This window comes from Aulonocara sp. 'chitande type north' Nkhata Bay, linkage group LG3 (genome assembly GCF_057382095.1).
Source record: "Aulonocara sp. 'chitande type north' Nkhata Bay isolate Kocher_YH1m ecotype deep benthic linkage group LG3, A_spYH_male_GT1.1, whole genome shotgun sequence".
Taxonomy (NCBI): Eukaryota; Metazoa; Chordata; class Actinopteri; order Cichliformes; family Cichlidae; genus Aulonocara; species Aulonocara sp. 'chitande type north' Nkhata Bay.
The window spans coordinates 8,199,874-8,212,564 of NC_141346.1; the positions used below are offsets into that span (position 1 = coordinate 8,199,874).

The 12,691-nt window shown below is 40.0% G+C and overlaps 2 protein-coding genes across 2 annotated transcripts; both read left to right on the forward strand.

Moving 5' to 3' along the window:
* The first annotated feature begins 1,448 nt into the window (after positions 1-1,448).
* LOC147333777 (C-type lectin lectoxin-Lio2-like) lies at positions 1,449-2,898 on the forward strand. Its single transcript, XM_086269902.1, has 3 exons — positions 1,449-1,788; positions 1,874-1,962; positions 2,630-2,898. The coding sequence occupies exons 1-3, from the start codon at positions 1,470-1,472 to the stop codon at positions 2,753-2,755; spliced, it is 534 nt and encodes a 177-aa protein (XP_086126028.1). The 5' UTR covers positions 1,449-1,469; the 3' UTR covers positions 2,756-2,898.
* Positions 2,899-4,988: 2,090 nt separating this feature from the next.
* On the forward strand, positions 4,989-11,162 carry LOC147333778 (uncharacterized). The gene is made up of 3 exons (XM_086269869.1): positions 4,989-5,303; positions 6,995-7,237; positions 9,708-11,162. Exons 1-3 carry the CDS (start codon positions 5,132-5,134, stop codon positions 10,730-10,732), a joined length of 1,440 nt encoding a protein of 479 aa, XP_086125995.1. The 5' UTR covers positions 4,989-5,131; the 3' UTR covers positions 10,733-11,162.
* Positions 11,163-12,691: the final 1,529 nt, after the last annotated feature.

Consider the following 12,691-nt stretch of genomic DNA (forward strand, 5'->3'; position numbering starts at 1 on the left):
TATGAACTCTTACCTTCCAATTATTTAACTTTGCTGAGGACGGGAAAACGGGGGGTGGAGTTGCGGCTGTCCTCAGGAAGAAGCTAACATATAAACAACTTTCAACAAACTTCTACTTAAGCTTTGAAATCTTAGTTTTTGAATTGGGGAACCCAAGCCCAACACTCATTGGAATAATAAAGAGACCCCCAAAATATAACAAAGATTTTATTCGAGATTTTTCTACTTTCTCAGCAGGAGCAAGTTATGATCAAATTTTAAAAACCTCCACTCCCACAGAATCGCTATTCAAATGTCTTGACGGAGTCAAAACCTGGATGGCTTCAAATTTTCTTACCTTCAGTGAGGATAAAACTGACGTAATTATTTTTGGACCAAGCTGTAACTTTAGTGGCCCAGATTTGGACTTATGTAATTTAATATCTGCTGTTAAAACACACGTAAAACAACTGGGGGTTTTCTTAGATGACAAACTTACATTTGAGAAACAAATTCACTCAGTTGTTCAGTGGTCCTTTTATAAGTTAAGGCTCCTATCCAAGGTGAGATCATTTTTATCCTTTAAAAACTTGGAACAAGCAATCCATGCGTTTGTCCTGTCTCATCTGGATTACTGTAATTCGCTATACATTGGTGTCTCTCAGTCCAGTCTGACACAGTGCCAACTTGTATAAAACACTGCAGCCCGCCTTTTGACTCATGTGAAGAGACACCAACATATTACTCCAGTGCTTGCCTCCCTTCATTTGCATATTAAGTACCTGCTACCTAAAAATATCATTTTTAGGTAGCAGGTACCTAAAAATGAAGGTTTTTGGAAGGTTTAGATTTGTGGGGTCAATTTGACCACAAACATAAAAGACTTTTGTCTTTCCGAGAAAAGTCAATGGAGTAAAAGTAAAATGTCCTTGTCTTTTATCACATTCAAAAACAAATAGTTTTTGTTGGGTTTTTCTCTTTTAAAAAATTGCATAAACATTTTAAAAACAATTTATTACAAAATGATGAATTTACTCAAGCATTCAAAAAGGTCTGCACCAACAGCAAGAGTCAACTGACATTTATTTAGCTTTTTAATTATTTAAATGCATTCTGTCTTATAAAAATCCATCTAGTAAGGTAATTTCCTGTCACATGTGGAGGGTCGCTCATTTGCAGTTGTTTACTTTTTGAAAAGTGAGTGGGTGGGAGCAAAGTCTAACTTAAAGCCTAGGAACAACGGTCATAAACTGTTGACCATTACCAGTATTATCAGTATCACAGTAAATATACTAATATTCTTTAGATTTCTATATTTTCAAAGTCATTTTATTGACATGCCAGAAAACCAATTCTAAGCGGAACTAGTAGCTAACACTTAATAAGAAAATACACCGGTAAGCTAACTCAGCTGCTTCTCCAAGTCAGCTCACTGATTTCACTACGGTACCTAATTTTTTACAGCCAGCAGTACAAGTTACATCTTAGTGATGGAGAGTCGCTCCTGGTCAGAGGCTCAGTCGTACTGCAGGACATACCACACAGACCTGACCAGTATAAGAAGCAAAGAGGAGAAATCCAACATCACGCTCACTTTGAATGGATCAGGGGTTCAGTATGTGTGGATTGGCCTCTACAGGGATCCCTGGGCCTTCTGGTCTGACAACACAACCTCCACATTCACTAACTGGAGGTCTTTTATGCCTGATAACTACCTTTCAAACCAATACTGTGGAGCATTTGATTTAATGTCAGGGAACTGGGATGATGACTTTTGTACAAGCAGTAACTATCTTTTCTGTTTCACAGGTGAGGTCCAGAATGCAAACACTGTAAGATCCTGTCATCATGTAAAACACTAATGTTTGTGTTGTTATATGTGGTTCATTTTTAGCAGTGACAAAGCAAACAGTGGTGAAAATGAAGCTTCAGTCAGAGGCAGACATGCACAGCACAGAGATCCAGCAGCAGGTTTCACAGCAGGTCAGCAGTTCAGTCACCAACACAAACTTGACACAAGTTCAAACTATGCTTCATGTTTTTCATCATCTAAAGACCTGATGGACATTATGGACAATGCTGGGCATCCTCTGCACACGGCCATTAACAGCCAGAAGAGTCTGTTCAGTGACAGGTTGCTTCTCCCCAAGACAAGAACTAACAGACTTAAAAACTCCTTTGTCCCACACGCCATCAAACTGTTTAACTCCTCTCTGGAGGGGAGAGGGAGGGGAGACAGGAGGACAAAGGAGGGGGGAACAACTAAGCTGTAGTGCCTCTTCACCCCACTGTGCAATACCTTTTGTGCAATACTTTTGTAAATAGTCAACAGTGCAATAGACTCAATACTCGAAATGTGCAATTCATTCACTTGTATTTTTAATTTTTATTCCTATTTATTCTATTTATCCCCTTCGTATATTTTATTTATATTGTCTCTGTATTTATATATGTGTGTGTGTGTGTGTGTGTGTGTATATATATATATATATATATATATATATATATATATATATAATATTCTGTAACTCTGGAACTTCTGTCGGTGCTGTGCTTTTTGGAAATCGAATTTCCCAGAGGAACCCACCCGAGGGATTAATAAAGTTCTATCTAATCTAATCTAATCTAATCATCTGCACATTTTGTCCAGCTGTCAGGCCTCATGCTGTCAGAAGGACTGACAGACTTCAGGATTCATTGGAGGAAAGTCCAGAGTTACCATGACGACCAGTCAAAGAAGCAGGATGTGGACGGTGGCTGCAAAACTGAAGACTGACTGGACTGAACCACTTCATGTGTGAAGTTAATAACATGCTGTGCTGAGCTGTCTCATCCTTTGAATCTTTCAATATTTCAGAGTGTAAAGTTCCACCAACAGCTCATTTGTTCAGCTGCAGTTGTAGTTTGGTAGAAAGTCTTGAATCAGAGGTCCACTCACTAGTTTTCCTGATAGGCTCTAGTCTCTTGCTTTGTTTTGCAGTGTCTCTTTCAATACTTTCAGACACTGTCCTTCTGTGGACGTCACTGCACAGGCTTTGTCTGTGTGCAGTTTATTAGGATCCATAGTTCTGTTTCATCTGACAGCAACCTCTGCTGACTTACACAAATGATGGAGAAGAAAGTGAGGATAGCCAGAGATCTGATTGAGGAGGTCAGGGGGGACAGCAAAACATTGTACTGTTTATGTCCTGTTTCTACTTCTATTGTTTAATAACTGTAACAGCCATGAATTCAGTTCAATTCATTTCAATTCAATTTTACTTCTATAGCACCAAAATAAGTCACATTGAGGTGCTTTATATTGTAAAGTAGACCCTACAATAATAAATTCAGAGAAAAAACAACAACAATCATATGACCCCCTATGAGCAAGCACTTTGGCAACAGTGGGAAGGAAAAACTCCCTTTTAACAGGAAAAAACCTCCGACAGAACCAGGCTCAGGGAGGGGCGGGGCCCTAGTAAGAACTGCAGGTGGTGGGTAAAGTTTGTGCTGGTGTTGCCATAGTTACTGTTGTGGTCTTAGTTTTGACTTGTATTTTCGCCTGTGTTGACATGTTTGTCTACTTTTGTTTTTGTAGCTTTCAGCTTTCTTCATGATATATTTGAAAGGGTTTTAATGTGTTCTGTGGTTTCATTCATGTTTTTGTGTTACAAATAATACACAGCTATTTGGGTTGAAAACGATAAATCCATGTAGACAGGTATAGAAAAAGTAATACAAAATGAGAGAGATACATTAAAATAGTAAGTAAACAGAATGGTTGAACCATTATTTATTGCCTTTTATAGATTAATTTCTTATTTAATATTATAATTTGACTTCAACAAATTTATATTTTGCCAATATTGACATCTTTGTTTGTTTCATTAGCTTAGCTGGAGTGAACACATGAAAATAATTTCATTTTATTCATTTGAACTTAATTTGTGGTGTAGGTAATTTGATTGTACTTTTCTGTTAATAAATGAATGAGTTATTTGTGTGTTTTGACACTGAGTGATAAATCAGGTGAAATTGCTACAGATCCATGAAAGTAAAGCTAGTTTGACACTGAAGCTTTTTTGTTTCTTTGGTTTTGTATGCGTCTGTGTAAGTTTGAGGTCCATGTCAAAATCACAGGCATTCAAATGTAAAGGGCCTTAAGTTATATGTTAGTTATGAGAATATTCATGAGTGTTGCGCTTATGCTTTATTGTAGAGTTTTGTTTAATAGATCACTTTTCACCAATGGTAGTAAAAGTTCCAATCTCAGCGTCCCTGCTCAGACATGATTTACTTATTTACACCCAGGAGAAAGACCTGGGTGTAATTAGCTAACTTGTACTACTTGTTAAGTTACTTTGATGTTACTCTGTAAAATGATCTGAAACACGCCGTCTCATAATAAAAACCTGAGGCTACAGCCCTACACACCAACAAATCCCTCTCCTAATGAGGACACGTGATCTTTCTCTGTTAGGTATGAACACAAAGCAAAGAAGGTGTGGCTGGAGTGTATCCCAGCTACGATGGGGCGAGATGCATGGTACACGCTGGAAAGGGCGCCATCCCGTCACTGGTTTAACACGGGGTGTCGAACTCCAGGCCTCAGGGGCCAGTGTCCTGCAGGTTTTAGATAACACCCTTGGTCAACACACCTGAATCAAATGATTAGTTCATTACCAGGCTTCTGGAGAACTTCAAGACATGTTGAGGCGGTTATTTACCTTTAAATCAGCGGTGTTGTATCAAGGACACATCTAAAACCTGCAGGACACCGGCCCTCGAGGCCTAGAGTTCGACACCGGTGGTTTAAAACATAAAGACAAACAACTATCCAGGTTTTAGGTTTAGAAAAGAACCGGTTCTGTTCGCTGTGAAATAACATAACTTAACTGGAATAAATTTAAAAACTTTGCGGAATCCCACAAAACACGCCTTTTGCTTTAATGTCCCATGCGGAGATCCGTAGGATATGAGCGCCCCACGTGACCGCTTACAGCAAACCTCAGCAGAGTAGCGACGGCGGGAGAAGAGTTGCGCGTGCGCAGACGTGGCTGCCGTCCTATGAAGCAGACCGAGCTCAAGTATCGCTCCTGTTCCTGTCGATCAAACACCAATAACACAGCGTCGCTGTCGCTTCTATCGACCCGCAGCAGCTGAAGCAGCCATGTGTTCAGCTGAGTCTCTGAGAGAGTTCATACAGGAGAGGCTGGCTGCTGTTTGCCAACAAATCTTCTGCGAGGTTCAGAAAACCATCGTCCAGTATGAGGAGGAGATCCAGCGTCAGCGCAGACTGCTGGATATCAGCCGGAGACCCGACACACACTCACACGGCTCAGGTACGGACACGTGTGCTGAGCTCAGGTTCCTCTCTGTTGATGAAGACATGAAAGCTCGTCAGCGTCTCCGGGATTTCTCTGATGTTAGCTGGGAGCAGAAAGCTGTTACCTTGGTGATTAATTTAATTTCAGAGTCTAATTTGTGTAAAATATCAGACACTGGGCATCAGCTAAAGACTGCAGTCAGGTGTGTTTGGCTGTTTTTCACAGTCGTACTGAAACAATCAGTGCAGTTTGAGTTCATCTGTGAGATTATTGTTTAGCAGGAGTAAAACCCTGAAAAGAAATAAACGCCTTGATGCTGATAAAGCAGCGAGTTTAAGGCCAGCATTTAGTTCAGGTTTTTAAGTCTTGAGCTGCCCCTGATTTCCTCATATTTTGGTAAACATAAATAAAATATGTGACTTGAGGGAGGTATCTATTTCAATAGGATGGAGCTGCAGCGTATATGCAGCTGTAAGTATATAGTCAGTTCCCCCAACTGGGTAAAGCACTATAAAAAGGAAATTCATCATTGTTGTCTCCACCCAAGCTCACCACCACGGTGCATGCAAAAGTGGCAAGAAAAAGATGAGTTTCCGTGCAGCGCCTTCGCTGTCTGCAACGATATATTAAAAAAATAAAAGTAAACCACTCTCAACTACAATCAGTACACACATTGGAGCCTACTGATACAATGAAGAAAAACAACAAACAAATAAACAAAACAACATCGACAGCCACAGCTGTCACAATAATCTTCAGCTCTTTGCAGTCGAGTTAAACCAGTCTAAAACAAATTAAAACAAACACTGGTGTTTCGGGACTTCGGCCTGCAGCCAAAAATCCATCCAGGCAAAGCTGCAGCATCTTGGCAATCTGTAAATGAAAACAGGACATCACTTACACTGAACAGTTGACCACAGCAGGAATACCCCTGTTCACAAGTTAGGGTCACACCCTAATAAGTATCGGCAAGTGGTGGCGGAGTCCACTACACATTTCTCTGCAGGAATAAAACAGTGTTTCCTTCTACAAGAGTAAAAATGACTTTAAGCCTCTGCCAAACTACAGAAACTCAAGTGGGACATGTTCCGTTGCCTCAAAGGGGAAAACTACCGACAAAGGTCAGGTCTCACCTGTCACACATAAAAAGAAGAATTTGAAGCAGCTGTTCCAGAGAGTTTAGACTTTCAGTCAATTTTTTTCTTTATGCTTTTGTGGAATCAGATTAAGAATAATTAAAGAGACTAAAACACCAAATAATTTTTAATGATTTCATTATTACCATATTGTAATTTATATTTTTGATGGTACAACAGGGTAAAATGCCTGTGAAACAAAATTGATAAATTCAGTCTACAGTGTTGTTAAAGTCTTTACCCCCCTTCCTGATTTCAGAGACTGCGTCTTCTTTTGGTGTTTACTGGGTGGCTGGCATCCTCGTTGATGCATTGCTGCATCTTCTATTTCAGTCCATTATTACACTCTTAAATCTTCTCATTCCTTCATCTTTCAGGATCTTGCAAAGCTTGAAACGACCCATTAACGACCTATTAAATTAGTCAGACGATTTTGATAGTCGACGTAATCGTGACTAGTCTACTGGTGGCAGCCCTATTAGTTAGAAAGCAAAAATGAGTGAATGTGGCCTGTTGTTTGTTTTTATTAAGGAGTTTTTTCATCATCTTTTTCTCTATTTCTCTCTTCAGAATTCCAACAGCTTCATGTTTGTGGGAAAGAGGAGCCTCTGACAGAACAGCAGGTCTTTAACCAGGAGATGATCTCCAGTGTGGACCAGGAGGATCCAGAGCCTCCACAGATGAAAGAGAGACAGGAGGAGGAACTGCAGCAGCTGGGAGTGAAGCAGGAGGCTGACGGTGTCAGAACTGATGATGATTGGCTCAAACTGCTGGCGACCATCTGGAAACCCGAGATAAAGCTGCACAGAATAGGTTTGTAAAACTGGGATGATTCACAGGAAGAAATAAAGGTCAGAACTTTAACTAGAAAAATTTGCATTTCCTGCGAAAATGCAGTGTGGATGCTTTAAAGCTGAAGCTGTATGCAAAAACTAGCGGGAAAAGCTGAAAACTTGCAGAAATTGTTAAAACTTTGCAGAAGCAAAGGAACTTTGCTAAAATGGAATAACTTAGCAGAACTGCAATATCTTAGAGGAAACATAATACTTGGCAGAAATACAATAGCATAGCAGAACTTAGCAGAAATATTGTAACTTACCAGAAACATGATAACTTCTAAAAAATACAAGAATTTAGGAGAAATAGTATAAGATAACAGAAAGAATATATTTAGCCAAAAATACTTAAACATTACAGAAACACTATGATTTACAAAAATAGTACAACAGAGCAGAAATATTGTGATTTACCAGAGACACTGTGATGAACTATGAATATTGTAATTTTAAATCAATACTATGTTTCAGCACAAATACTCTGGTTTAGCACAAATATTATAACATAGCAGAAATACAATTATATAGCAGAAATGCTATATTTAGAAAGAAAAATATAATATAGTAGAAATACTATGATTTAGCAGAAATACTACAATATAGCATAATAACAATGATTTAGAACAAATACTATGATTGAGCAGAATAGCAATAACTTAAGTGAAAATACTGGAAAAGTAAAATGACAAGATGAAAAAAAACAGAACATGGTTAAGTTCCCTCAAAACTAATTTTTGTTCACCTGTGAAAAAAAAAAAAAGAGCCTGGGAGCTGCTAAATTTGAATCCACAGAGGCTGTGTACTTTTTCCTGCCAAAACAGGTGCACACACGCAGCACAGAGACAGGATTTTTGCAGTCTATTTCTCATAGTGAGGACTCCCCTCAAACAAATGACCACAATTTCCTAACTGCATTGGCCAGAACGGTCATTTTTACGCCGTTTTGTTCAGAAGAGATGGGGGAATCGTCAAGTGTTGACAATTTATCATTAAAATATGAATTTTTAGAGATATATGACATCGATGACTTGTTGGCTTAGAAGCCACAAAGGCCCCAATATGCAAATTTGAATGCCTCAGCCCACATATATGATTGGCTGGGAAGCCGTGCAGACCCTGATTTGTAAATTTGAATGTCTCAGTCCTCACAGAGGATTGGCTGCCTGGGGACCTGGCAGAAATATATAGAAATACTATGATTAAGCATAAATACTACATTTAGCAGAAATACTGTATTAAGCACAAATCCTATAAAAAGCAGAAATACTATATTAAGCAATATAAATATCCTATAAAAATCCTATAAAAAGCAAAAATACTGTACTATGATTTGGTAGAAAAACTATAATTAATCAGAAATACTATATTTAGCACAAATCTTATAAAACAGCAGAAATGCTATGATTTAGCGCAATAGTAATAAGTTAAACAGAAAAATTGGAAAAGCAAAATGGACAGCTGAAAAAATGCTGAACATGCTGAGGGTCCCTCAAATATACTTGTTAAATGAAAAAAAATCGGCAAAAAAAACCATATAACAGCCACACAATCACAAATATGGACACATATGGAAACACACATGCACAGAGAGAGAGACACACAAGATCCAAGAATGGAATGTGCAGTTTTTTGCGCTATTGGGGGTCTGGGGACCCAGAACCGGTCAGTATCTGGTGTGACCACCATTTGCCTCATGCAGTGCAACACATCGTCGCATGGAGTCTATCAGATTGTCAATTGTGGCCTGTGGAATGTTGGTCCACTCCACTTCAATGGCTGTGCGAGGTTGTTGGATATTCGTGGGAACTGGTACACGCTGTCGTATACGCCGGTCAAGCACATCCCGAACATGCTCAATGGGTGACATGTCCGGTGAGTATGCTGGCCATGCAAGAACTGGGACATTCTCAGCTGCCATCTTCCCTGAACAATGTGAACCATGATTCATCCGTGAAGCGCACACCTCTCCAACGTGCCAGACGCCATCGAATGTGAGCATTTGCCCACACAAGTCTGTTACGGCGACGAGCTGGAGTCAGGTCAAGACCTGGTTGACATTCCTGTTGTCAGCATGCCAATTGCACGCTCCCTCATTGCTTGTGGCATCTGTGGCATTTTGCTGTGAGACAAAACTGCACATTCCAGGGTGGCCTTTTGTTGTGGGCAGTCTGAGGTACACCTGTGCACTACTCATGATGTCAGATCAGCATCCTGATGTGGCACACCTGTGAGATGGGATGGATTATCTCAATATAGCAGATGTGCCCACTACCACACATTTGGACTGATTTGTGACCACTGTTTGGGAGGGATGGTTATATTGTGTATCTGGGATGAATTTTAGGTCTCTACGTCCATCCCATGGGGAATGGGAGCAGTAACAAAGGTGTTGCGTTTATATTTTTGTTGAGTGTATATAAAAAAAATGTTTTCATTTGTCTCTTCAGACCTTCAACGACTAAATGTCTGTGAGGACGAGGTGGAGAAGGAGGAACCTCTCACAAACCAGGAAAACTATAACGAGGAGAGGAGCTCCAGTGTGGACCAGGAGGACCCAGACCCTCCACAGATTAATGAGGAACAGGAGGATCTCTGCAGCAGTCAGAAGGGAGAGCAGCTGGGAGTGAGGCAGGAGGCTGATACCTTCATGGTGACTCCTGCTTATGAGGAAAGTGACCACAGTGAAGCAGAACCAAACAGTGAGCAAATCTCTCACAGCTCTGCTGAAGCAGAGAGCCAAGATCAGGAAGAAAGTCAGCATGTGGACTCGGGGTCATCTGAAAATGCAGAGGTGAAGACAATCAGACGTCGCAAAAAGAAAAGTGACAGTAATAAAGTGGAAAATCCTGCTCTGTCAGAGAGTCAGGGTCAAAGTGGGGCAAGAAAAAAGACTGAACAATGTGACATCTGTGGGAAAAGTTTTCAGTTTAAATCACGCCTGACTGCACACGTGAGACGTCACACAGGTGAGAAACCGTATTCTTGTAGCACCTGTGGAAAGGCGTTTCTGTTTAAATCCCAACTGAATATACATATGAGACGTCACACAGGTGAGAAGCCATATTCTTGTAGCACCTGTGATAAAACGTTTGTCCTTAGATCCCTGCTAAATGCTCACGTAAGAGTTCACACAGGTGAGAAGGCATTTTTGTGTAGCACCTGTGGGAAAGCATTCACTTCCAACTCACAATTGACCACTCACACAAGAGTTCACACAGGTGAGAAGCCATATTCTTGTAGCACCTGTGGTAAAACCTTTAACTGTGCAACCTACCTGAAGAAACATGTCAGAGTTCACACAGGTGAGAAACCTTATCCTTGTAGCACCTGTGGGAAACAATTTAGTCAATGGATACACATGAATCGTCACATGAGGCGTCACACAGGTGAGAAGCCATATAGCTGCAGCACTTGTGGGAAAAGATTCCCTTACCAATCAGGATTGAAAGTTCACATGAATACACACAGGTGACACGGTTATGTGAAGGCTGCAGAATCTGTGGGAAAAGATTTTGTTAAATAGACACGTGATAATTTATGTTGCCTAAAAGTGTTATATTTAGAAAATGTGGGACAGAGTCATAGCAGTGTGTAGAGCTCACACTGACCAGGAGTCAAATCACTGCAACACCCGAGTGAAAAGATGACCGATATTCAAATTAGCATTTTCTGTCCAGAGTAGTAAAAACTCTCAGCATTCTTTATAAAGTTCATTACATTATTCTTATAGTTGTATCAGAGAAACCCTGATGTTACATTTAATGATGGTTAAAGTTCAGTGTGCTCCTTTTCTATAGAAAAGTACATTTTTACATTTAGAGAACATGCACCAGAAAAGTCATTCAATTTGTGTTTGGTTGTTTATTTGTGTGTTGTAACAATGCTTTTTGACAATAAATCCTATACCATTGCAAAGTCTATTTATTTCTCTTTAAATGGAAGCACATTTATAAGGAAAATTTTATTCATGGGTTGAGCAGCAGAGTTGAGAATGTAGATTGCATCCACGACAAACAGCTTATTCTGCTATTGTGTCATAATTTTTAGCTTCCAGAAGACCAGGTGCTGAAAATCAGGTGCCTGATCGGCTCCTGACTAGCAGAATCTGTTATAGCAGTTAGACAGATCTAGCAACTTCAACCTGTTATTCCACAAAACCAAGTTTCAGCATTATTTGCAGTGAGACAAAGTACTTTTTGTGCTTAGTTGATTTATTTCAGCAAGAAATATAAATTAATCAACTTGTACAGATACAGCAAAAACACTGAAGGGGTCCTCACCGATTACCGGCTGATGGGCCACCGTAATGATATCCATGTCTATGACAAGGAAGATGCAAGCATGACTAATGATGACGCTGAGAAAAAACAGTGGTAATGTCTTATGTATTCAGCAGGGGGAGCAGTGTTGACATTCATTTACAGGCTTGCAACATTATTTATTTATAATTGTTACATTTGTTCAGGAATCTCATTCTGACAGAATCATAACGTTGAGACTATTGAAGCCTCACAACAACAGTCCCCTCGTAGCACTTTACATTATAAGGCAAAGACCCTAAAATAAAACGGAGAAAGACTTTAATAATCAGATGAGCTGTTATGAAGAAAAGCTTTTGCAACAGTGGGAAGGAAAAACTCCCTTTTAACAGGAAGAAACATCGAGCAGAACCAGGCCTGGGGTGAGGCGGCCATCCTCGATCATATCAGGATAAACACACTCCGTAGAAGACAGCCAGAGATGAATAATAACTAATGATTAAATGCATAGAGATTCATAACCACATAGTGGGCGAATAGCGCTCAGTGCATCATGGGAATCCCCCACCAGCCTGCGCCTATTGAGGCATAACTAAAGGAGGATTCAGGGTCAGGAGCAGTTATGTACAGCTACTTTTAATACTACTGATATTTATTTAGACTCTTTCTCTCTGATTGATCTTTATGAGTTAACTTCAATAATTACTTCCTCCAAATCATCAATGTGTCTTTTAAGTCCCAAGGCTGCTTAAAGAAGTCGTAACATTAATGAATGATTCAGTTCTGCATATGATGAATCTGTCCCCGTTACTGGACTCACATGTCCTCAGCCAGAATCTCTGAACAGGTCTGCAGAACCAGATGGCATCCCTACAGTTCACAGCACAGTGTGTGCACTGTGCAGTGAGTTCGTATGTTTGAGTGTTTGAACATCCTTTGTCCAGTCCCCAAACCTTTGATTCAGAAAACTGATCAGAGGTTCGCACAAACTCTATTCAACCCCCCCAATTGTGCTCCAGTCAAATTTGATTGATTTAAAGGTTTTATCTCTGAAATAACTCTCTGGATAACTGTTTTTGTCATGTAATTGGATTGCACTGTCAGGCCTCAACCCTGACCTGACCAAGTTGGGTGTATCACCTGAAAGCTAAGCTTCTGCTCGTCTAGCTCTT